At 41.8% G+C, this 25,974-nt stretch overlaps 3 protein-coding genes across 3 annotated transcripts; all 3 read left to right on the forward strand.

Moving 5' to 3' along the window:
* The first annotated feature begins 854 nt into the window (after window positions 1–854).
* Window positions 855–6,956, forward strand: LOC133952029 (extracellular calcium-sensing receptor-like). Its single transcript, XM_062386305.1, has 6 exons — window positions 855–883; window positions 4,168–4,438; window positions 4,543–5,343; window positions 5,499–5,729; window positions 5,828–5,951; window positions 6,043–6,956. Exons 1-6 carry the CDS (start codon window positions 855–857, stop codon window positions 6,954–6,956), a joined length of 2,370 nt encoding a protein of 789 aa, XP_062242289.1.
* A 3,206-nt stretch (window positions 6,957–10,162) lies between these two features.
* LOC133952030 (extracellular calcium-sensing receptor-like) lies at window positions 10,163–15,892 on the forward strand. The gene is made up of 6 exons (XM_062386307.1): window positions 10,163–10,191; window positions 13,090–13,360; window positions 13,465–14,265; window positions 14,420–14,650; window positions 14,760–14,883; window positions 14,979–15,892. The coding sequence occupies exons 1-6, from the start codon at window positions 10,163–10,165 to the stop codon at window positions 15,890–15,892; spliced, it is 2,370 nt and encodes a 789-aa protein (XP_062242291.1).
* A 2,174-nt stretch (window positions 15,893–18,066) lies between these two features.
* On the forward strand, window positions 18,067–21,121 carry LOC133952031 (extracellular calcium-sensing receptor-like). Its single transcript, XM_062386308.1, has 6 exons — window positions 18,067–18,113; window positions 18,365–18,635; window positions 18,740–19,540; window positions 19,647–19,877; window positions 19,987–20,110; window positions 20,208–21,121. Exons 1-6 carry the CDS (start codon window positions 18,067–18,069, stop codon window positions 21,119–21,121), a joined length of 2,388 nt encoding a protein of 795 aa, XP_062242292.1.
* The last annotated feature ends 4,853 nt before the right edge of the window (window positions 21,122–25,974 follow it).

The raw sequence follows: 25,974 nt of genomic DNA on the forward strand, positions 1-25,974 counted from the left end.
GTGCAACACGAGTATAATTTGGCCTTTAAACCACATGTCCGTTCTGGACAAAGCCAGAGCAAAGGGATCTCAGTCTCCGATGATGTCTCAACTTCACACCGAGGTGTGAAAAGCCTCCAGAGACACAAGGGTTAACACCTATTGGTCACTCTGGACCCCATGGCCTGTGAGGTCCCAGGCCAATAGAAGGCCAGATCTCCCCCCCTTCGATCTCTTTCTACAATCCCTCCAAGGAGAAAAGGCTGTCCAGCCTCTCTTCTCATGCATCGCAGAGGGAAGAAGCCTTGCTGCTCCAGCTCACTTCTTCTCTTTCTATCCAACTCTTCAAGGGGAGCACAAAGTAGCAGCTTCCAGCTCATCTCACCAAGGAAACCTTCTCACAACCCAAGCTCTACCAAACTCCGAGCAGTGTTGGGATTTTTTATTTTAGCTTGTCTGTGAAGATGGCAATAGAACTGTACTCTAAACAAGTGAAAGGAGGGTGGGGGCAGGAACAGTTTGGGCCAGATATATGGCCTTCACACAATTACTTAAAATAACGTTGCTGCTTGGTGTTAATCTTGAAGTTAGTTAAAGAATGTGTGCGCGTCACATTGCTGGTCAATCTCACACCTGTCTTGATAAAAGGTCTGATAAGAGCTGCCGCCTGTTGTGAAACTGTAAATCCAGGGCATTCAATATACTGTATTTCAACCTGTTCTCCCTTAGCTTCATTCAACATCACACAGAGTTAAGCAGCTGCCCCAGGTTCTTGAGGGGAGATTGAGTGGCATTGTTTTGGTTTGGAGGATGCAAATGTTTACACAAACAGAACATACAGCCTATAAAGCAGGAACACAATATTCTCTACTCCAATGAACAACAGCGTCAACCCCCTGTTAAGGTTTGTGATAGGATTTGGACCCCAAAGCAGACACGAATGAGTAGTTGAGGATAAGTGAACAGAGTTTATTGGCAGGAGAGGCAGATGCAGGCTAGAGCGGCAGGGTGCTGGCTGGCTTGGAGATCCAGGGTGAGACGAGGATGAGGAGCCGAGCGGTAAGGCACACGAAGGTTCTGGGTAGACAAACGGAACATAAGATTTAGTAGATATCCGGGAAGACACGAGAGTCGAGAGTACTACATCTGGCGCCGAAGTGATGAGCAGACCAGGCTTTTGTGGAGGGAATGATGAGATGAATTGGGAGAAGGTGTGCCTCGTCCGCTGCAGCCAGGAGCCAGCCACGCCCTCTGCGACACACAACGCACAGGGAGAAACAAGAAGGGAAGGAGGAGACACAACAAACAACCACAACACCAAACACAATCCTCACACCCACAAGGTGTTAGCCGAGTCAGGGCTTGTTTATGAAACACAAAACTAGAACTGTCATGGTGTGAAAGTTTGTCCAGCAACTATCAGAGGAGGAGCGTGACTGGGAGCAGCTCCTTGTCACGTCCTGGTTCCAGTACCAAGAGGCGTGGGACTACGCCTGTGCACCAACAAGGGAGAACCAAAGTAATTTGCGGTGACTCCCCTTCGTTATTAACCAATAGAAATTATACCTTCTGTTATAAAATATTACTAACGCCTTCTGTTTGATGCGACTCGTGACTGTCCGGATCTGCTAGAGTGCCGGGGTTGTACTTTTGGTGCCCATTGCTTTGCTGCAACTTTTCATACCATTTCATTGCTTCTTAATAAATACTTGATTGAACCAAACTGAGACGGCGCTTCTCATATTTGGGATAAAAGAACACGCAACGACAGCAGCGACTCGATGTCCTGCAGGAAAACTTCAAGCAGCATCTGAACTACACAGCTCAACAGAACCGCGAAGGCAGAAACCACACAACCAGCCAGACGACTTCACAGAACTGCGAACTTCACAGCAATTTCCTTTTTCCCCTTTCCACGGATGGGTAACACAACTGAGCTTAACAATTATACTTGGCTAAGCAAGACTGTTTATTCGATTCTGTGTGATGTTTATAATTTTGATATGTCTTGTGATATTGTAGTTCCAAGTTATTTGAAAATTAATGTTAGTTATGACCTTCACAGTCTTTCTTCCATGTCTCTCTGACTCTTTCTCTGACTCACCATCAACACAGACACATGCATAATTATTCACCTAACTATCTCTGACCCCGCTACCTGTCGTAAAACATTCCAAAGGGGGGAGGCGCGTTATCTTTAGGGTGGCCAGCCACCATTTTGGAAGCATGCTGACACACACAGACACACACACTCACATACACATCTTTGTTTAGTAAGTACACCGTTAGTAATTTGTGTTTTTATAATGGTTCCCCCTTTCTTCATTCTCTTTCTACGGCACCCTCGAGAGGAGAAGGCTGTCCAGCCTCTTTCCGATTCCTCTCTCCGAGAGGAGCTCAAAGGTGCAGCTTCCAGCTCACCTCAACAAGGAAACCTCCTCCAATCCAAGCCTTAACAACCTTCAAGCAGCGACGTGAGGACCTTCCCAAGGACAGCAACCTCTGTATAGAACTTTATACTTGCTTATATTCATAATAAATATTTTTCTTTCACAAATGCTTTTTTCACCATGTTGGATAAGTGAATTTTGCCGACCTCTACACTGTCAAGTAATCTATATCCTTCAACTGAGCTAAGCTATATGGTAATTTGGGTTAGAGTAATTCATACAAAATGTAATCAGAGTTCGAAATTTGTAGTTAGTACTTTTATGAGAAATAATCAATTAATTGGCTATCTTTTCCATTCCTTTGAGGGGTGGTGCCCCGAGGTACCTTTAATCAATTCAAAATGATTAATTAATATTCATATTTGTAATATTAATATTCAATATTTTATTTTAATAACTACATTTATTGAATTCCGAAAGGCACAACATTTTATGGTATAAGGTTTAATGCATTATTGCACAACAGACTGCAGTTGTCCAACACAGATAACTTTTGCCCTCGGGTGAAAACCCAGCTGAGCTAAGGAGGATTTTGAATTTGATAAGGAAATCTACAGCTTGTGTCGTCAGTTTGAGTTTCACATGAGTAACTTGACATAATCATGCAAATTTGTGTTTTATTTGTCAAACATAAATGTTTGATTTAATCAAAGCAAAACCCTGAAAACAAGCCAACTCACTCTGAGATCCAACAAGAGAGGAAACATGAAATTGTGAAGGGAATTATTGATATTTTGGTGAACTTTGAAAAATGCCATCCACCAACAGACCTGAGAAAGGGGATTGGTTGACTGCTTCCATCTAGTGGTCATATCCACAGCTGATCTACAGTTCTGCATTGTTGATGTTTAACTTCAATTTACAGAATATAGGACACTATTCCCATCTCTCTCATTCCAAAAATGCCAAGGTGTCATTGGGCAAGACGCTGAACCCGAAAGACAGCTGACGGCAGTGAATGAAGGATGTGTGATAGAGAAAGTGCTGCATGTCAAAGCCTTGTATGAGTAAATATTTACAAAATACAGACCATAAATATAAATGTATTCAGTGCTACAATGTCACCCAAGTTATTAATAGTATTGTTATTATTTATATTAACTTTACAGGTTTTTAGAGATCCACCACTGGTAAATATCTGTAATTGAATGCCACGTTTAAACAGATACAGCACAACGAAAAAACTTCTCTCCACAATATAGTTATTATTTTACAACCCTGTGCAGATCCTCAGAGGTAACAGGTAAATCAGTTCTGTCTCTTCCACGTCAGTCATTGGGCTGAGTTTCTTAGAAGTGCAGTAATGTGTTGAGAATAATCTCAAGGGATTTGGGAGTACATTCACATTGGCTGTTGATGTTTCTCTCATGGTACAAAGAAACACTATAAGGGTCAGTTCCCAGGTCAGAGTTGCCTCGGTGAAGAATAGGGAGACTCGTGATGGGTTGGATCACTTGTGTCCTCTTCACTCTGCTGGGAGGTATAAAGTCAGAAAAACAAACATGCAAAATGATCGGGCAAACAGGGTTCAAAGAGTTTTCTAAAGATGGTGATCTCATTATCGGCGGAGTTTTTGATTTGTTTAGTACAGGCAAATTGATTGACAATGGCTACCACTCATTGCCGTATACATACTGCGAAAAGTAAGTGAATGTGTGGTAAAACCTGTGTTTGTTTTGTGTGTAAATGTGAACAGCTCTAATGTAATTAATTAATAACAAGCGAACACTGTGTGTAGGCTGGATGACAGGGAACTGAAGTTTGCCAGGATAGTGATGTTTACAGTGGAGGAGATCAATAGAGATACTAAGCTCCTTCCTGGATTGAGTCTTGGCTACAGGCTGTACAGTGGCTGTGGGGATGAGAACCTGATTCGAGCAGCAGTGGAAGCCGTAAACGGAGAAGACTCAAAGGGCTGCGCTGATCAGATACAGGCTCTCCTGGGCCATTCCTCCTCCGGAGTGAGCAAAGATATAAACATAATACTCAGCCCGCTATCTATTCCACAGGTGAGGAGAGGTGATTGGGAAATAACTGGGAATTACTCACGTTTCCATCTTTGAAGAACGTTTATTCTGCCTTGTTGTGGTTAACATGTTTTCTTTCTTTTAAGGTGAGCTATTTCTCCACTTGTGCTTGCTTGAGTGACAAAAGGAAGTTCCCTACATTCTTCAGAACTGTGCCCAGTGACCACTTCCAAGTTATTGGTCTGGTGCAGCTCATGAAATACTTTGACTGGCGCTGGGTGGGGATTATTTATTCTACGGGCTTGTACTCAGAAGAAGGTACAACGGCATTTGCAAAGGAAGCAGAAAAAGAGGGCATATGTGTTGAATACCGGTTACTTCACTCAGATACAAATGTAAAATTTCCTGCTACTGTGGAGGCTCTGAGGAAATCCTCGTCCAAGGTGGTCCTCTTGTTTATGCCCTTAGCCCCCACCAAATCGTTCTTGTCAGAAATAAATAAGTATAATATCACTGGAAAGCAATGGGTTGGCAGTGAGGCTTGGATCACTCAAACAGACCTGGCTTCTGATGGGAGAAATAACCTTTTGCAAGGGGCGATGGGTTTCGCCCTCCCTCAGGCCTCAATACCAGGTCTTGGTGAATTCTTACTCAGCTTTAAGCCCTCTGACGAACCACAAAGTGCTATAGTTAACGGTTTTTGGGAGTCGTTCTTTGATTGCATCTTCTCTCCGTCAAATACTTCTGCTACGTGTACTGGCACAGAAGATCTCAGCACAGTCTCCAATGACTACACAGACGTGACACATTTTAGGGCAGAGAATTATTTGTACAAAGCTGTCTACTCTGTGGCGTATGCTATTCACGCACTACTGCAATGTCACAACGGCTCAAATCCAACCACTGGAAAGGCCTGCGTGACTAAAGACCAAGTTCAGCCTAAATTAGTAAGTTTCTGTATATTTACTAAGGCATAAGATACTTAATATTAATGTTATCTTTATCTTGATGTTAATGCAAAAACTTAAACATTTGAATATTAGCTACATATCGTATTGATTTCTCAGAAATATGCTGAATTATCCTGACTGTCCTCTTACAGGTGTTGGAGCAAATTAAGTTTGTGAACTTCACAACACAGAGTGGAGCCAAGGTTTTCTTTGATGAAAACGGAGACTCAGTTGCCCAGTATGACTTAGTTAACTGGCAAATAAAAGATGACGGCTCTGTTGAGATCGTAAACATCGGTCAATTTGACACGTCTCTTCCAGAGGGGGAGAAATTCCAACTAAAAGAAAACACCAGGATAGTTTGGGGAGGAAACAGTATGCAGGTGAGGTGACCATTTGTCTAATTAATTATCCCAGCTAAATTATATTGTTTTCCTATAGTGCATTTAGAAATTTTCACACATGTGTTGTCTCTAATCAGGTGCCGAGGTCTGTTTGCAGAGAGCCGTGTCCCCCAGGGACTCGAAAGGCGATAATCAAGCATAAACCTGTGTGCTGCTTCGACTGCTTTGAGTGCCCCGAGGGAACAATTAGTAATGAGACAAGTGAGACAGAAATTGAATTCATTCATGTTTGCAGTAGATAAAATAAAAGAAATGCATGATTTAAAATCTCTCTCTCTATCTCCACTGTTAGATTCTCCCGACTGTTTGATCTGTCCACCTGAACTTTGGCCGAATGATAAGAAAGACCAGTGTCTCTCGAAGCCGACTGAGTACCTCTCCTACAAAGAGATCATGGGGGCACTTTTAACTGGATTTGGTTGTGTGGGCATATTTTTATCTCTACTGACATCAATCATTTTTCTGACTCATAGAGAGACTCCCATTGTTAAAGCCAACAACTCCGAGCTGAGCTTCCTGCTGCTATTCTCCCTGACTCTGTGCTTCCTGTGCTCCCTCACCTTCATCGGCCGGCCCTCTGAGTGGTCCTGCATGCTGCGACACACTGCGTTCGGCATCACCTTCGTCCTCTGCCTCTCTTGTGTCCTGGGGAAAACTATAGTGGTGTTAATGGCCTTCAGGGCGACACTTCCAGGCACAGATATGATGAAATGGTTCGGTCCTGCACAGCAGAGGCTCAGTGTTCTTAGTTTCACCCTGGTTCAGGTTTTAATTTGTGTACTTTGGCTCACAACCAACCCTCCATTTCCAAGGATGAACATGAAATACTATAAAGATAAGATCATCTTAGAGTGCGCTCTGGGGTCAGCTGTCGGGTTCTGGGCTGTGCTGGGTTACATCGGACTTCTTGCTCTCTTGTGTTGCATTCTTGCTTTTTTTGCCAGGAAGCTGCCAGACAGTTTTAATGAGGCCAAACTGATCACCTTCAGCATGTTGATATTCTGTGCAGTCTGGATTACATTCATCCCGGCATATGTCAGCTCTCCTGGGAAGTTCACTGTGGCTGTGGAGATATTTGCTATTCTGGCCTCCAGCTTTGGCTTGCTGATATGCATTTTTGTTCCAAAATGCTACATTATCCTACTCAGGCCAGAACAAAACTCAAAGAGACATTTGATGGGAAAAATACCACCAAAGACACTTTGAACTGTAGTTTTAAAGGTGTTGAGTTAACCGCAAATAAAATTGTAACTGACTGCTACGCATGCCACTTTAGGCTTACTGTTTTATTCTATTATTTTGGGTTCGGCTTATTTTGTTTTACACATAGCGACTCCCCTCGCATAAATACCTGCAGCAAAGGTGGGGACCATGTTAACAGATGCCCCAGATCCCTTGTTACAGACCAGTGCATAAAAACACCTGCCCTGCATCCCTGGCACAAGGATAGTAGCAAGAACAACGGCAGGTCGCAGGGCTGTGCGGCAGTTCTCGAAACTATAGTTTAACACCCCCTCGCCAGCGGAACTAGGTAAGAAGCTGGTCCCATTTACTTTGCTGCAGGTAGCGCGGAATGGGAGTCGTTATGTAACGTTAACGTATCGGAGTTGTCTCGTGATTTTTTTTTTGTTGTATTTTAACGTTTGTGTTTGGTTATGGATTAAAATATTATGTACTGAATGTTGTTACAGTTTTACGGTGTATTTACGGCGACGATCAAATGGAACAATAAAGAGCCGTGTGACATCAGTGAAGAAACTCTGCGTCATTATTGGGGAAGCGGTGGGGGGGGGGGCCGTTAACAAATATATTTTCACAGCTTGACAGATATTGTAGTAAATCATAAGTTGTGATGAGCTTAATCGAATCAAGTCTTCCTCATTTTTATTCATCAACTCCACTGAGTGTAAGCAGTGTCTGAGATTTCATTAGATTGATTTTGAAGGTAGCATTTAAACACTGTGGTGTCACCGTAGGTTTAACCACTAAGAAGGGTGTAGGGCAGTGCGTCACAGAAGCAGAGAGAAGTCGTAAAAAAGGGTTTCAAACAAATTCTGGTTTATTAATTAACAAAAAGTCTCTCCGGAAGCAAAAACATAAAGTTCATCAACGTAAAATTACAAGTCCTCCATCCACTTGCTTCTCAGGGGGTTCCTTTCCAAAGGATCTTTGTACGTCTCCTGCCCCTTACTGCGTGGTGGCCTCCACTCCTTTGTTCTCCTTCCTCCCTCGCACACCTGAGCTCCAGCTTTAATGAGAGACATCGGCACCTCCCTCAGCAGTGCCTTCTGGGAGATGAAGTCCGGCAGCCATCTTGTGGGGAGGTAGCAACTCCCAGAGTGAGGCACATAATGCCCCTCTATAACCCGCCCCCTGAAATATTTACACTTATGATAGTTAATTAAATTTACTGCAGTGGAACAGAAAAATAAAAAGTGTCAAGAAACAGGCTCCACTATAAGCCACTACAACTGCACTCAGTAGAGCAAATACATCCTCCAAGGTCCATCAGTCAAAGGTAACACTCTCATAAATATCAGTCCCATAGACTTGCTAGATTTTTCTTATAAAGGTTCATTTATTACTCTCTGAGAAATTAAAGAAGTGTTGAAAGATGTCCTGTCTCACAATGATAAAGAAAGTAAGAGAAAATTCCTGGATCAGCCCGCTGGATTCTCCATCAAACCACTTTTATAGTAACCGTCCTAGAGAGATTTAAAAACACAGAATTACTAACTCAATACTCTTCCTGTATATATGTGATTAGTCATTATAGAAGCACCCCTTGATTATTCCATGGACTTGCTAGCATTGTAAAAAAATCTTTCAGAATTAAATTTTTATTGTTATATCCAAGAAAACAGGGTATGACTGATAAGTGGAATCACAGAGTTATGGCCATTTACAGCTGTTTTATGAAAAACACATTTATTAATGTAAATAAAATTATGTCATTTTTATTCTAAAACATGAAAAATAAGATTTATATGTAAAAGGTTATTACGTTTTAAAAAGTAACATATTCTTCAGGCAGTGTATGTGTGTGTACAAATTAGATAAAACCAATTCAATCCATAACCTCGCACAGAGGGTACACTACCAAAACTGGGAACACACAATCACATATTTTTGTATTTTCTTGTACAAGGTTAGTATTGTACATCATGAAGAACGCACCTTCTTCAATATGCTTACTGCACAAAGCTGTCAAAGCCTGGCAGCTAAAATGAAAACAGCACTTTCCGCAGTATTGAATATGTGGAAACAATCATTATGTATGTATATCTTTGATTTCAGACTTTACACTTTGATTTTGTCATTTGCCTTTTTTTTGATTTTGAATGACATGATTCTGTTTATGTCTGTTGATTTAACTGGTTTAACTTGTTTTATATTTGTCCTATTCTTGTTATAATTGTCCTCTACTATTATTATTATTAATGTAGTATCATTAATAATATTATCAATAATAACATTAATATTATTATTATTGTTGGGACAGGGTTTTTGCGAAACCAGAGGCCTTCATGGGTAGTCAAAAGCTTTAAACCGCATGTCCTTTGTTCTGGACAAAGCCAGAGCAAAGGGATCTCAGTCTCCGAGGATGCCTCAACTTCACACAGAGGTGTGAAAAGCCTCCAGATACACAAGGGTTAACACCTATTGGTCACTCTGGACCCCATGACCTGTGAGGTCCCGGGCCAATAGAAGGCCAGTTCTCCCCCCCTTCGATCTCTTTCTACAATCCCTCCAAGGATGTCCAGCCTCTCTTCTCCTGCATCGCAGAGGGATAGAAGCCTGGCTGCTCCAGCTCACATCTTCTCTTTCTATCCAACTCTTCAAGAGGAGCACAAAGGTGCAGCTTCCAGCTCATCTCACCAAGGAAACTTTCTTGCAACCCAAGCGCTACCAAACTCTGAGCAGTGTCAGGATTTTAATTTTAGCCTGTCTGTGTGTGTGAGTCTGAAGATGGCAATAGAACTGTACTCTAAACAAGTGAAAGGAGGGTGGGGGCAGGAATAGTTTGGGCCAGATATATGGCCTTCACAAAATTACTTTAAATAACCGTTGCTGCTTGGTGTTAATCTTGAAGTTAGTTAAAGAATGTTTGTGCGTCACATTGCTGGTCTATCTCACACCTGTCTTGATAAAAGGGCTGATAAGAGCCGCTACCTGTTGTGAAACTGTAAATCCGGGGCATTCAATATACTGTATTTCAACCTGTTCTCACACTTAAGTTTTTATATTAAAGCATATCTCCCTTAGCTTCATTCAACATTACACAGAGTTAAGCAGCTGCCCCAGGTTCTGGAGGGGAGATTGAGTGGCGTTGTTTTGGTTTGGAGGATGCAAATGTTTACACAAACAGAACATACAGCCTATAAAGCAGGAACACAATATTCTCTACTCCAATGAACAACAACGTCAACCCCCTGTTAAGGTTTGTGATAGGATTTGGACCCCAAATCAGACACGAACGAGTAGTTGAGGATAAGTGAACAGAGTTTATTGGCAGGAGAGGCAGATGCAGGCTGGAGCGGCAGGGTGCTGGCTGGCTTGGAGATCCTGGGTGAGACGAGGATGAGGACCCGAGCGGTAAGGCACACAAAGGTTCTGGGTAGACGAACGGAACATAAGAGTTAGTAGATATCCGGGAAGACACGAGAGTCGAGAGTACTACAGCGAAACAGCTACCGGAGAAGACGGAATAAAATATTACTAACGCCTTCTGTTTGATGCGACTCGTGACTGTCCGGTTCTGCTAGAGTGCCGGGGTTGTACTTTGGGTGCCCATTGCTTTGCTGCAACTTTTCATACCATTTCATTGCTTCTTAATAAATACTTGATTGAACCAAACCGAGACCGGCTCTTCTCATATTTAGGATAAAAGAACACGCAACGACAGCAGCGACTCGATGTCCTGCAGGAAAACTTCAAGCAGCATCTGAGCTACACAGCTCAACAGAACCGCGAAGGCAGAAACCACACAACCAGCCAGACGACTTCACAGAACTGCGAACTTCACAGCAATTTCCTTTTTCCCCTTTCCACGGATGGGTAACACAACTGAGCTTAACAATTATACTTGGCTAAGCAAGATTGTTTATTCGATTCTGTGTGATGTTTATAATTTTGATATGTCTTGTGATATTGTAGTTCCAAGTTATTTGAAAATGAATGTTAGTTATGACCTTCACAGTCTTTCTTCCATGTCTCTCTGACTCTTTCTCTGACTCACCATCAACACAGACACATGCATAATTCTTCACCTAACTATCTCTGACCCCGCTACCTGTCGTAAAACATTCCAAAGGGGGGAGGCGCGTTATCTTTAGGGTGGCCAGCCACCATTTTGGAAGCATGCTGACACACACAGACACACACACTCACATACACATCTTTGTTTAGTAAGTACACCGTTAGTAATTTGTGTTTTTATAATGGTTCCCCCTTTCTTCATTCTCTTTCTACGGCACCCTCGAGAGGAGAAGGCTGTCCAGCCTCTTTCCGATTCCTCTCTCCGAGAGGAGCTCAAAGGTGCAGCTTCCAGCTCACCTCAACAAGGAAACCTCCTCCAATCCAACCCTTAACGACCTTCAAGCAGCGACGTGAGGGCCTTCCCAAGGACAGCAACCTCTGTATAGAACTTTATACTTTGTTATATTCATAATAAATATTTTTCTTTCACAATGCTTTTTTCACAATGTTGGATAAGTGAATTTTGCCGACCTCTACACTGTCAAGTAATCTATATCCTTCAACTGAGCTAAGCTATATGGTAATTTAGGTTAGAGTAATTCATAAAAAATGTAATCAGAGATCGAAATTTGTAGTTAGTACTTTTATGAGAATTAATCAATTAATTGGCTATCCATTCCTTTGAGGGGTGGTGCCCCGAGGTACCTTTAATCAATTCAAAATGATTAATTAATATTCATATTTGTAATATTAATATTGAATATTTTATTTTAATAACTACATTTATTGAATTCCGAAAGGCACAACATTTTATGGTATAAGGTTTAATGCATTATTGCACAACAGACTGCAGTTGTCCAACACAGATAACTTTTGCCCTCGGGTGAAAACCCAGCTGAGCTAAGGAGGATTTTGAATTTGGTAAGGAAATCTACAGCTTGTGTCGTCAGTTTGAGTTTCACATGAGTAACTTGACATAATCATGCAAATTTGTGTTTCATTTGTCAAACATAAATGTTTGATTTAATCAAAGCAAAACCCTGAAAACAAGCCAACTCACTCTGAGATCCAACAAGAGAGGAAACATTAAATTGTGAAGGGAATTATTGATATTTTGGTGAACTTTGAAAATGCCATCCACCAACAGACCTGAGAAAGGGGATTGGTTGACTGCTTCCATCTAGTGGTCATATCCACAGCTGATCTACAGTTCTGCATTGTTGATGTTTAACTTCAATTTACAGAATATAGGACACTATTCCCATCTCTCTCATTCCACACATGCAAAGGTGTCATTGGGCAAGACGCTGAACCCGAAAGACAGCTGACGGCAGTGAATGAAGGATGTGTGATAGAGAAAGTGCTGCATGTCAAAGCCTTGTATGAGTAAATATTTACCGAATACAGACCATAAATATAAATGTATTCAGTGCTACAATGTAACCCAAGTTATTAATAGTATTGTTATTATTTATATTAACTTTACAGGTTTTTAGAGATCCACCACTGGTAAATATCTGTAATTGAATGCCACGTTTAAACAGATACAGCACAACGAAAACACTTCTCTCCACAATGTAGTTATTATTTTACAACCCTGTGCAGATCCTCAGAGGTAACAGGTAAATCAGTTCTGTCTCTTACACGTCAGTCATTGGGCTGAGTTTCTTAGAGGTGCAGTAATGAGTTGAGAATTATCTCATGGGATTTGGGAGTACGTTCACATTGGCTGTTGATTCTTCTCTCATGGTAGAAAGAAACACTATAAGGGTCAGTTCCCAGGTCAGAGTTGCCTCGATGAAAAATAGGGAGACTCGTTATGGGTTGGATCACTTGTATCCTCTTCACTCTGCTGGCAGGGATAAAGTCAGAAAAACAAACATGCAAAGTGATTGGGCAAACAGGGTTCAAAGAGTTTTCTAAAGATGGTGATCTCATTATCGGCGGAGTTTTCTCTTTGTCTACTACACGCAAATTGATTGAACATGGCTACCACGCGTTGCCGTATACATTCTGTGAAAAGTAAGTGAATCTGCGGTAAAGCCTGTGTATGTTATGTAATCGGGTCGTTACATGTTTTGTGCGTGAATGTGATCAGCTCTAATGTAATTTATTAATAACAAGCGAACACTGTGTGTAGGCTGGATGACAGGGAACTGAAGTTTGCCAGGATAGTGATGTTTACAGTGGAGGAGATCAATAGAGATACTAAGCTCCTTCCTGGATTGAGTCTGGGCTACAGGCTGTACAGTGGCTGTGGGGATGAGAACCTGATTCGAGCAGCAGTGGAAGCGGTAAACGGAGAAGACTCAAAGGGCTGCGCTGATCAGATACAGGCTTTCCTGGGCCATTCCTCCTCCGGAGTGAGCAAAGATATAAACATAATACTCAGCCCGCTATCCATTCCACAGGTGAGGAGAGGAGATTGGGAAATAACTGGGATTTACTCATGTTTCTATCTTTGAAGAACATTTATTCTGCCTTGTTTTGGTTAACATGTTTTCTTTCTTTTAAGGTGAGCCATTTCTCCACTTGTGCTTGCTTGGGAGACAAAAGGCAGTTCCCCACATTCTTCAGAACTGTGCCCAGTGACCGCTTCCAAGTCATCGGTCTGGTGCAGCTCATGAAATACTTTGACTGGCGCTGGGTGGGGATTATTTATACTACAGGCTTGTACTCAGACGAAGGTTCAACGGCATTTGCAAAGGAAGCAGAAAAAGAGGGCATATGTGTTGAATACCGGTTACTTCACTCAGATACAAATGTAAAATTTCCTGCTACTGTGGAGGCTCTGAGGAAATCCTCGTCCAAGGTGGTCCTCTTGTTTATGCCCTTAGCCCCCACCAAATCGTTCTTGTCAGAAATAAATAAGTATAATATCACTGGAAAGCAATGGGTTGGCAGTGAGGCTTGGATCACTCAAACAGACCTGGCTTCTGATGGGAGAAAGGGCCTTTTGCAGGGGGCGATGGGCTTCGCCCTCCCTCAGGCCTCAATACCAGGTCTTGGTGAATTCTTACTCAGCTTTAAGCCCACTGACGAACCACAGAGTGATATAGTTAAAGATATCTGGGAGTCGTTCTTTGACTGCAGCTTTTCTCCGTCAAATACTTCCGCTACGTGTACTGGCACAGAAGATCTCAGCACAGTCTCCAGTGATTACACAGACGTGACAAATTTTAGGGCAGAGAATAATGTGTACAAAGCTGTGTACTTGGTGGCATATGCTATTCACGCACTACTACAATGTCACAACGGCTCAAATCCAACCACTGGAAAGTCCTGCGTGACTAAAGATCAAGTTCAGCCTAAATTAGTAAGTTCAGGTTGATTTACTCAGGCATAAGATACTTAATATTATTTCTTCCTTACCTTGATGTTAATGCAAAAACTTTAACATTTTAATATTAGCTACAAATCTTATTGGTTTCTCGGAAATGTGCTGAAATGTCCTGAATGTCCTCTTACAGGTGTTGGAGCACATTAAGTTTGTGAACTTCACAACACAGAGTGGGGCCAAGGTTTTCTTTGATGAAAACGGAGACTCAGTTGCCCAGTATGACTTAGTTAACTGGCAAATAAAAGATGACGGCTCTGTTGAGATCGTAAACATCGGTCAATTTGACACGTCTCTTCCAGAGGGGGAGAAATTCCAACTAAAAGACAACACCAGGATAGTGTGGGGAGGAAACAGTAAGCAGGTGAAGTGACCATTTGTCTAATTAATTCTCCCAACTGAATTGCATTGTTTTCCTACAGTGCATTTAGGTGCATTTATGAATATTCACACATTGTGTTTTCTCTAATCAGGTGCCGAGGTCTGTTTGCAGAGAGCCATGTCCCCCAGGGACTCGAAAGGCGTTAACCAAGAATAAACCTGTTTGCTGCTTTGACTGCTTTGAGTGCCCCGAGGGATCAATTAGTAATGAGACAAGTGAGACAGAAAATGAATTCCTTCATGTTTATAGTAGAAACAAAAAAGGGAAGAAATGCATGATTTAAAATCTCTCTCTCTATCTCCACTGTTAGATTCTCCCGACTGTTTGATCTGTCCACCTGAATTTTGGCCGAATGAAAAGAAAGACCAGTGTCTCTCGAAGCCGACTGAGTACCTCTCTTACAAAGAGATCATGGGGGCACTTTTAACTGGATTTGGTTGTGTGGGCATATTTTTATCTCTACTGACATCAATCATTTTTCTGACTCATAAAGAGACTCCCATTGTTAAAGCCAACAACTCCGAGCTGAGCTTCCTGCTGCTCTTCTCCCTTACTCTGTGCTTCCTGTGCTCCCTCACCTTCATCGGCCGGCCCTCTGACTGGTCCTGCATGCTGCGACACACTGCGTTCGGCATTACCTTCGTCCTCTGCATCTCTTGTGTCCTGGGGAAAACTATAGTGGTGTTAATGGCCTTCAGGGCAACACTTCCAGGCACAGATATGATGAAATGGTTCGGTCCTGCACAGCAGAGGCTCAGTGTTCTGAGTTTCACCCTGGTTCAGGTTGTAATTTGTGTACTTTGGCTCACAACCAACCCTCCGTTTCCAAGGATGAACATGAAATACTATAAAGATAAGATCATCTTAGAGTGTGCTCTGGGGTCAGCTGTCGGGTTCTGGGCTGTGCTGGGTTACATCGGAATTCTTGCTCTCTTGTGTTTCATTCTTGCTTTTTTTGCCAGGAAGCTGCCAAACAGCTTTAATGAGGCCAAACTGATCACCTTCAGCATGTTGATATTCTGTGCAGTCTGGATTACATTCATCCCAGCATATGTCAGCTCTCCTGGGAAGTTCACTGTGGCTGTGGAGATATTTGCTATTCTGGCCTCCAGCTTTGGCTTGCTGATATGCATTTTCGTACCAAAATGCTACATTATCCTATTCAGGCCAGAACAAAACTCGAAGAAACATTTGATGGGAAAAATACCACCAAGGACACTTTGAGCTGTATTTTTAAAGATGTCGAGTTAACTGCAAATAAAATATTTTCAAAGCTTGAAAGATATTGTAGTAAATTATAAGTTGTGATGTGATTAAACAAATCAAGTCTTCCTGATTTTTATTCATCAACTCCACTAAGTGTAAGCAGTGTCTGAGAATTCATTAGATTGATTTTGAATGTAGAATTTAAACACATTCAACAGAAATATTTACACTTATAATAGTTCATTAAATTGAATGCAGTGGAAAAGACAAATAAAAAGTGTCAAGAAACAGGTTTCAAAGGTAACACTATGATAAATATCAGTCCCTTAGAGTTGCTTGATTTTTTTTATTAAGATCAATTAATTGTTCTCTGACAAATCAACGAAAACGTTGAAAGATGCTCTGTCTCGCATTGAGACAGAAAGTAAGAGAAAATTTCTGGCAACCCACTGACCCAGATCTGTACTAAAATATATTGGGTTCTTCCTCTAACAAGGTGCATAGTAACAAAAAATAACAGAATTATAAACTCAATACTGTTTCTCTTTCTATGTGATAAGTCACTACAGAAGCACCCCTTGATGATACCATGGACTTGCTAACATTTTTAAAAAATCTTTCAGAATTTCCTTTTTCTTATATCCAAGAAAACAGGGTGAGGTGATTTATAAGTGGAATCCCTGAGTTATGGCCCTTTACAGATGTTTTATAATTAACACATTTATTGATGTTTATAAAATCATGCACTGCATGAAAAGAAGAATTTGAGTCAGTTAGTGTCTCTGCTAATTTCGGTGGAATTTCAGGTTAACGGCTGTTCACAGGAATCTGTAGACAGCACAGTAAACTGCCAGGAACCGCCAGGAATAAGCACATTGCATTTATGTATGTGTGATGTTGAATAAAGGTAAGGGAGGTAGGCTGTAATAAAGTAAGTTAGGTATGAGAACAAGTTTAAGTACAGCGTATTGTATGCCACAGATTGCAGTATCCACAACAGGCAACGGCTCTTCCCAGCCTGTTATCAGACAGGTGTGAGACTGAACTGCGATGTGAAGCACAACACACACACACACACACACAGACACACACACACACACTTGAACCTTCAAGATTAACACCATCCAGCAATGGCTAATACAAGTAACTGTGTGAAGGCCATATATTCAGCCAAACTGCCTCTGCCCTCACCACCGACCAACACACTGCATTTGTTTAGATTTCAGTTCCATTGCCATCTCCACAGACACACAAACACAGACAAACTTAGATTACAGTCTCCACAGCACCACTGTACAGTTTTCTAAGAGAAGTATTTCTGCTGACACCAAAACACTGTGCTTCATATCAAGCATATCAGTTGTGTCATCGCTTGTCAAAGTCCCAAATATTTGTCCTCCCAAAATACTGGCCATCTCAGCACCATAATCACATGTCAATGGCAAACTAAGCTGTTGACTCTGCTGAAATTGCCTCATAATTTGAACTTCAATTGTTTTATTGTTGTTATTTAACTTTCTCAGTTTTCCATTAAACACTCAACACTTTTATCCAAAGCGACTCACATTAAATGCATTCAACTATGAGGGTTTAAACACAGAACAGCAAGATTCATGTAATTACATTTACTTAACACCAGAAAGAATAAACTGGTCCTCAGTCACATACTCATCCTATATAAATTTACAATTTAAAAACTGTTATTACCGCTGCTTCAAATATGTAAAGGACATTTGTGAAGTTTTATTCTGAAAACATCACCTCAGTCGTTAACGTCGACACGGTAGAGGGCTCATCTAATCAAAGCCTAGTGAATGAAAAACAAATAGTTATTAATATTATTGTTATATTTTTATTACCTTTCCATGTTTTAGAGATCCAACACTAGCAAACATCTGTATTTGACAGCAACGTTTAAACAGTTACAGCACAACGAAAACAACTTCTCTCCACAATGTATTTATTATTTTACAATCCTGTGCAGATCCTTAGAGGTAACAGGTAAATCAGTTCTGTCTCTTACACGTCAGTCATTGGGCTGGGTTTATTAGAAAGGAAGTAGTGCATTTAAATTAATCTCAAGGGAATAGGGAGTACGTTCACATTGGCTGTTGATTCTTCTCTCATGGTAGAAAGAAACACTATAAAAGTCAGTTCCCAGGTCAGAGTTGTTAGGGATAGGGAGACTCGTGATGGGTTGGATCACTTGTATCCTCTTCACTCTGCTGGGAGGTATAAAGTCAGAAAAACAAAAGTGCAATGTGATCGGGCAAACAGGCTTTAAGGAGTTTTCTAAAGATGGTGATCTCTTTATCGGAGGAATTTTCTCTTTGTCTACTACACGCAAATTGATTGACAATGGCTACCAGGCATTGCCGTATACATACTGCGAAAAGTAAGTGAATGTGCGGTAAATCCTGTGTATGTTTTGTGTGTGAATTTGATCAGCTCTAATGTCATTTATTAATAACAAGCGAACACTGTGTGTAGGCTGAATGACAGGGAACTGAAATTTGCCAGGATAGTGATGTTTACAGTGGAAGAGGTCAACAGAGATTCTAAGCTCCTTCCTGGATTGAGTCTGGGCTACAGGCTGTACAGTGGCTGTGGGGATGAGAACCTGATTCGAGCAGCAGTGGAAGCCGTAAACGGAGAGGACTCAAAGGGCTGCACTGATCAGATACAGGCTCTCCTGGGCCATTCCTCCTCCGGTGTGAGCAAAGATATAAACATAATACTCAGCCCACTATCCATTCCACAGGTGAGGAGAGGTGATTGGGAAATAACTGGGATTTATTCATATTTCCATCTTTGAAGAAAGTTAATTCAGCCTTGTTGAGGTTAACATGTTTTCTTTCTTTGAAGGTGAGCCACCTTTCCACTTGTGCTTGCTTGAGTGACAAAAGGCAGTTCCCCACATTCTTCAGAACTGTGCCCAGTGACCGCTTCCAAGTCATCGGTCTGGCACAGCTCATGAAATACTTTGACTGGCGCTGGGTGGGGATTATTTATTCGAATGACTTGTACTCAGAAGAAGGTACAACGGCATTTGCAAAGGAAGCAGAAAAAGAGGGCATATGTGTTGAATACCGGTTACCTTACTCAGATTCTAATTTAAGTTTCCGTGCTATTGTGGAGGCTCTAAGGAAATCCTCGTCCAAGGTTGTCCTCTTGTTTATGCCCTTACCTCCCACCAAATCGTTCTTGTCGGAAATAGAGAAGTATAACATTACTGGAAAGCAATGGGTTGGCAGTGAGGCTTGGATCACTCAAACACACCTTGCTTCTGATGGAAGGAAGAACCTTTTGCAGGGGTCGATGGGTTTCGCCCTCCCTCAGGCCCCCATACCAGGTCTTGGTGAATTCTTACTCAGCTTTAAGCCCTCTGACGAACCACAAAGTGCTATAGTTAAAGATTATTGGGAGTCGTTCTTTGACTGCAGCTTCTCTCCGTCAAACACTTCCGCTACGTGTAGTGGCACAGAAGATCTCAGCACAGTCTCCAGTGACTTCACAGACGTGACACATTTTAGGGAAGAGAATAATGTGTACAAAGCTGTGTACTTGGTGGCATATGCTATTCACGCACTACTGCAATGTCACAACGGCTCAAATCCAACCACTGGAAAGTCCTGCGTGACTAAAGATCAAGTTCAGCCTAAATTAGTAAGTTCTGGTATGTTTACTCAGGCATAAGATACTTCGAATATTCGTTACAAATCGTATTGGTTTCTCGGAAATAAGCTGAAATGTCATGATTATCCTCTTACAGGTGTTGGAGCACATTAAGTTTGTGAACTTCACAACACAGAGTGGGGCCAAGGTTTTCTTTGATGAAAATGGAGACTCAGTTGCCCAGTATGACTTAGTTAACTGGCAAATAAAAGATGACGGCTCTGTTGAGATCGTAAACATCGGTCAATTTGACACGTCTCTTCCAGAGGGGGAGAAATTCCAACTAAAAGACAACACCAGGATAGTGTGGGGAGGAAACAGTAAGCAGGTGAAGTGACCATCTGTCTAATTAATTATCCCATCTGAATTACAGTGTTTTCCTACAGAGCATTTAGGTGCATTTACGAATATTCACACATTGTGTTTTCTCTAATCAGGTGCCGAGGTCTGTTTGCAGAGAGCCATGTCCCCCAGGGACTCGAAAGGCGATAAACAAGCATAAACCTGTGTGCTGCTTTGACTGCTTTGTGTGCCCCGAGGGAACAATTAGTAATGAGACAAGTGAGACAGAAATTGAATTAATTCATGTTTGCAGTAGAAACAATAAAAACGAAAGAAATGCATGATTTAAAATCTCTCTCTCTATCTCCACTGTTAGATTCTCCGGACTGTTTGATCTGTCCACCTGAACTTTGGCCGAATGAAAAGAAAGACCAGTGTCTCTCGAAGCCGACTGAGTACCTCTCCTACAAAGAGATCATGGGGGCCCTTTTAACTGGATTTGGATGTGTAGGCATATTTTTATCTGTACTGACATCAATCATTTTTCTGACTCATAAAGAGACTCCCATTGTTAAAGCCAACAACTCCGAGCTGAGCTTCCTGCTGCTCTTCTCCCTGACTCTGTGCTTCCTGTGCTCCCTCACCTTCATCGGCCGGCCCTCTGACTGGTCCTGCATGCTGCGACACACTGCGTTCGGCATCACCTTCGTCCTCTGCATCTCTTGTGTCCTGGGGAAAACTATAGTGGTGTTAATGGCTTTCAGGGCGACACTTCCAGGCAGAAATATGATGAAATGGTTCGGTCCTGCACAGCAGAGGCTCAGTGTTCTGAGTTTTACCCTGGTTCAGGTTGTAATTTGTTTACTTTGGCTCACAACCAACCCTCCATTTCCAAGGATGAACATGAAATACCATAAAGATAAGATCATCTTAGAGTGCGCTTTGGGGTCAGCTGTCGGGTTCTGGGCTGTGTTGGGTTACATCGGACTTCTTGCTCTCTTGTGTTTCATTCTTGCTTTTTTTGCCAGGAAGCTGCCAAACAGCTTTAATGAGGCCAAACTGATCACCTTCAGCATGTTGATATTCTGTGCAGTCTGGATCACATTCATCCCAGCATATGTCAGCTCTCCTGGGAAGTTCACTGTGGCTGTGGAGATATTTGCTATTCTGGCCTCCAGCTTTGGCTTGCTGATATGCATTTTCGTACCAAAATGCTACATTATCCTATTCAGGCCAGAGGAAAACTCAAAGAGACATTTGATGGGAAAAATAGCACCAAGGACACATTGAGCTGTAGTTTTAAAGATGTTGGGTTAACTGCAAATAAACTAGTTTCACAGCCTGACAGATATTGTAGTAAATTATAAGTTGTGATGTGCTGAATAAAGTATATGAACCGAATCATGTCTTCCTCATTTTTATTCATGAACTCAACTGAGTTTAAGCAGTGTCTGAGATGCTGTTGGATTGTTTTTGAATGTAGAATTTAAACACATTCAACAGAAATATTTACGCCTATAATAGTTCATTTAATATACTGCAGTGGAACAATCAATAAAAAGTGTCAAGAAACAGGCTCGGCTATAAGCCACTACAACTGCACTCAGTAGAGCACATACCTTTTCCAAGGCCCAACAGTCAAAGGTAACACTTTCAAAAATATCTGTCCCTTAGACTTTTCTTATTAAGATCAATTAATTATTCTCTGTTAAATCAACGAAAATGTTGAAAGATGGTCTGTCTCGCAATGTTAAAGAAAGTAAGAGAAAATTCCTGGATCTGCCCCCCGATCCGGGTTTGTACTTAAATGTATTAGGTTCTTCTTCAAACAAGTTTTAAAGTAACAACAAATAACAGAATTGCAAACTCAATACTGTTTCTCTATATATGTGATAGTCATTATAGAAGCACCCCTTGTTTATACCATGGACTTGACAACATTGCTAAAAAATCTTTCAGAATTTCCTTTTTATTGCAAGAAAACAGGCCGAGGTTATTTATAGGTGGAATCCCAGAGTTATGGTTCATTACAGCTTGTTTATTAATAACACATTTATTGATGTTTATCAAATCATGCACTGTATTAAAAGAAGAATTTGTGTCAGTTAGTGTCGCTGCAAATTTCGGTTGAATTTCAGGTTAAAGGCTGTTCGAAGGAATCTGCAGACAGCACATAAAACTGGCAGGAACCGCCGGGAATGGACGCGGGGTTCCGGTTTCTGGCAGTTTGACAAGCCTGAGAATGTTGGCACGTGACCCCCTGCTCTTAGGCCTAGGGGAGGCTTTCACATGTAAATGCAAATGCTGTGAGCTTTACAAATGCAAATCAGGATAGTTTTACTCAGTGGTGCAGTGGTAACACCTTTTTCTAAAAAGCACTTACTAAGGTACCAACTAAAATATCTGGCATAAGTACTATAGGTTTAAAATAAATAGAAAATCGGAATTGGTACTTTATATAGATTTCCCTTATGTAAGTAAGTGTGCTATAATGCAGAGGTCTTCAACAAGGGTCCGCGACCCCTAGGGGGTCCGCGCAGGTACTGCAGGGGGGGTCGCAAAATCTTTCGTTGATTAGACAATTTTTTTGAGGCTGATGTGACCCTCTGCCTAACAACCTCCATCCATCCAAGATTAGATAAGTTGTGTGCTACCCATCAGGGTCCGACCACATCTCACTAATGTGGACGAATGTTTGTCATCCACAGATGGCTTGAGGATTCACTGTCCCTTCTACATGCATGTTTAAAATAAAAACATGAATCTGTGAATTACTTGAACAGCTCCGTGTTGTATGCAAGATGTATGTTTATAAATGGCAGTGGCATGGCCACCCTGTACCTTGCACATGTTTAAATTAAAAACATGAATAAATGAACCCTTGTAATATTTGATAAGCTTAGTATTGATTGCACAATAACAGGATAGCTATGTTTATACAAGGCACTAGACCCAGTTTAATATAAAACACAATTTTATACTGTATATGTATATATATATATATATATATACAGTATAAAAAAACTAAAAGAAAAAAAACAAATTAACATTTTTAAGTCCCCAGATGCAACTGCAGACCTTGGGGTGCTTTTTCTTTTTAAACCTAGCCAAACATTACTGTCTCCATCGTTCCAGTTTATATATATATATATATAGAGGGTCCCTGCTCCATCTCTTTCCCAGTTTGGGGGTCCTTGGCCTGAAAAATGTTGAAGACCCCTGCTATAATGAATTACATTGAATACGATGAGCATGATCTTAATCAATTATTACACAACTTAATATTTATTTGTGATTTCTAAACCTGCTGTGCTGAGATCCAAGAACTGGAGCAGCAGAGAAGCTGTGGAGGAGCTGCGTGACTGCCTTGACAAAACAGACCGGGACATTTTTAGAACTGCTTCTAACAGCCTGGATGAATACACAGATGCTGTGACGTCCTACATCAGCTTCTGTGAAGACAGATGTATTCCGACACGCACCAGGGTGAGTTACAACAACGACAAGCCCTGGTTCACAGCAAAGCTCAAACAGCTTCGTTTGGAGAGACCAAAGGAGGCCAAATGACAGTATTCAAAGAAGCTGGAACAACAGTTTGCAGCCAACGACTCCTCGTCAGTCTGGAAAAGGCCTTTGGTTGATCACCGGCTGCAAAACCAAATAACCCCACTCTATGGAGGACCTGAAACTTGCAAACGAACTGAATGAGTTTTACTGCAGATTCGAAAGACAATGGACCAGTTGTAACCCTACCTAACCCACCTCAAGGCCACAAACAACCACCTCCTCAACCCACTGCAGTTTGCATACAGAGCCAACAGGTCCGTAGACAATGCAGTCAACATTGGACTCCACTTCATCATCCAGCACCTCGATTCCCCCGGGAACCCACGCCAGGATCCTGTTTGTGGACTTCAGCTCCGCATTCAAAACCATTGCCCCAGCTCTTTTCCGGGACAAGCTGACACAGCTGAGCGTGCCTGAGCCCACCAGCAGATGGATCACTAATTTCCTGACCGACAGGAAGCAGCGCGTAAGGCTTAGCAAGCTTGTCTCTGAGCCCCGGACCATCAGCACTGGAGCCCCACAAGGTTGCGTACTCTCCCCTCTACTCTTATCCCTCTACACCAACAACTGCACCTCCAGCCATCCCTCTGTCAAACTCCTGAAGTTTGCTGATGACACAACCCTATTTGGATTAATCTCCAATTAGGACGAGGCTGACTACAGAGAGGAAGTTAACAGCCGGGTTTCCTGGTGCAGCCAGAACCACCTGGAGATGAACGCTTTAAAAACTGTAGAGATGGTGGCAGACTTCAGAAGGACCCCAGTCAAAACAGCCACCCTCACCATGTGCGACTCCCCGATTAAAACAGTGGAGTCTTTCAGATTCCTGGGGACGATCATTGCACAGGACCTGAGGTGGACGGAGAACATCACCCCCACCATCAAGAAGGCCCAGCAGAGGATGTTCTTCCCAGGGCAACTGAAGAAATTGAACATGCCGCGGAAAAATGGTTGAGTTCTACACATCATCATTCAGGCCATCCTCAGCTCATCAATCACCGTCTGGTTTGCTGCCTCCACTGCCAAGGACAAGGGCAGACTGCAGCGGATCATTCGGTCAGACGAGAAGGTCATCGGCTGTGATCTGCCATCTCTCCTAGACCTGTTCCACTCCCGGACCGGTAGGAGAGCACGCAAGATCTTTGCTGATCCTTCCCATCCCGGTCACCACCTATTCCAGAGTCTTCCATCCGGAAAAAGGTTTCCGGGCCATCAGGACTAAAACCTTGCGCCATCTGAACAGTTTTTTCCTATGGCAGTGGGGCTCAAAAACAAGCCCCCTGCATCACACTGACTGAAGGTTGAACATTTAAAGGGGCTTCTAAATGTGTATCTGAGGTCCTCCCTGACATTTCATCACTTCCTACAATGGGTGTTTAAGAGAATAATGATGAGGTATACATGGCTGAGCAAGGACTTGTAGATTATATTATGTGACTGCAAAATGATTGAAAACAGGAGGAGAGCATTTATAGGAGAAATTGTTGTCCCTCACATCTGCTTTTGGTTCTGACTGAGTTATTTGAATTCCGCTACATATGTGTCTTTTCTGAGTTGATGTTCATCTCAGAACCAAATCAGTGAAAGGTGAGATTCACAACAAATGCATCAAGAAACTTAAAACTGATTTTTCATGTACTTTTTTTAGGTGTTTAATAGCATCATAGTTCAGTGGATGAAGATATTTTTACAGTGTAAACTACAAACTTATTGGATTTACGTGACTTACAGTTAATACACAATTTGTGAGTTGTTAATGGAGACTAATGTTGTTGAACTCAACATATATCATAAAAAGTGTGACGGGTTTATGCAAACTTATTGTAAGTTTCTATTTTTCCCCCTGACTTGTCATCAGAGAATGGCTTATTAAATGCACATTCCTACAATACTTAAACTCATGCAGCAAAACCAGAACTTTATATACTATCACATGGGGAATGGCTGTGTAGTTTCCTTTGTTCACTTTCTCTGCTGTCGAATGATGAGTGACTATGACGCTGCTGACTATGACGCTGCAGACACAGAGAACTTTTGCCCTCGGGTAAAAACCCAGCTGAGCTTACGAGGATTAATGAATGTGATAAGGAAATCAACTCACTCTGAGATCCAACAAAAGAGTTTTGTGACTTTCAAGCAGCAGTGTCTTGTTGAAGTAGTTGTTTGAAGAGAGGAGACGCAGATCCAGAACTTGCAGCATAACAGAATTTATTACAGAGAAGTTTCACAGGTCAGATGGGCACCATGGTATACCCGGAGAAATCACACAGGCCAAATAGTGAAAATCTGACTTGCCTCTGCAAGACAAGTACTTTTAGAGGGGAGTTGTTGAGCCTTCTGCCTAAATTTGGGAATGTTCTTTAAGTTTTAAGGACCTGCTGAAAACCACCTCTCCTCTTATTAATACATAGGCGGTTCAAGGATTGTTCAGACAAGGAGAAACATATAGAACACATCTGGGAATAATTCTTAAAGGTCTGAACATAAGATTCAGGCGCCCTATGATATATTAACATGTCATTATGATCTATACTTATGCTAGAGAAATCCATTAGCTGAATAAAAGTCTGAGCATA

The sequence above is a fragment of the Platichthys flesus genome, chromosome 4 (assembly GCF_949316205.1).
Source record: "Platichthys flesus chromosome 4, fPlaFle2.1, whole genome shotgun sequence".
Classification (NCBI taxonomy): Eukaryota; Metazoa; Chordata; class Actinopteri; order Pleuronectiformes; family Pleuronectidae; genus Platichthys; species Platichthys flesus.

What these genes read in the sequence shown, in the direction of transcription:
- LOC133952030 (XM_062386307.1), top strand. Translation starts at nt 10,163, where the DNA reads ATGAACAACAACGTCAACCCCCTGTTAAG. An exon ending in GCCCGCTATCCATTCCACAG is followed by an intron (nt 13,361 to 13,464) that starts GTGAGGAGAGGA and finishes CTTTCTTTTAAG; the next exon opens with GTGAGCCATTTCTCCACTTG. An exon ending in ATCAATTAGTAATGAGACAA is followed by an intron (nt 14,884 to 14,978) that starts GTGAGACAGAAA and finishes CTCCACTGTTAG; the next exon opens with ATTCTCCCGACTGTTTGATC.
- LOC133952029 (XM_062386305.1), top strand. Translation starts at nt 855, where the DNA reads ATGAACAACAGCGTCAACCCCCTGTTAAG. An exon ending in AGCGTCAACCCCCTGTTAAG is followed by an intron (nt 884 to 4,167) that starts GTTTGTGATAGG and finishes CACTGTGTGTAG; the next exon opens with GCTGGATGACAGGGAACTGA. An exon ending in GCCCGCTATCTATTCCACAG is followed by an intron (nt 4,439 to 4,542) that starts GTGAGGAGAGGT and finishes CTTTCTTTTAAG; the next exon opens with GTGAGCTATTTCTCCACTTG.
- LOC133952031 (XM_062386308.1), top strand. Translation starts at nt 18,067, where the DNA reads ATGGGTTGGATCACTTGTATCCTCTTCACTCTGCTGGGAGGTATAAA. An exon ending in ACTCTGCTGGGAGGTATAAA is followed by an intron (nt 18,114 to 18,364) that starts GTCAGAAAAACA and finishes CACTGTGTGTAG; the next exon opens with GCTGAATGACAGGGAACTGA. An exon ending in AACAATTAGTAATGAGACAA is followed by an intron (nt 20,111 to 20,207) that starts GTGAGACAGAAA and finishes CTCCACTGTTAG; the next exon opens with ATTCTCCGGACTGTTTGATC.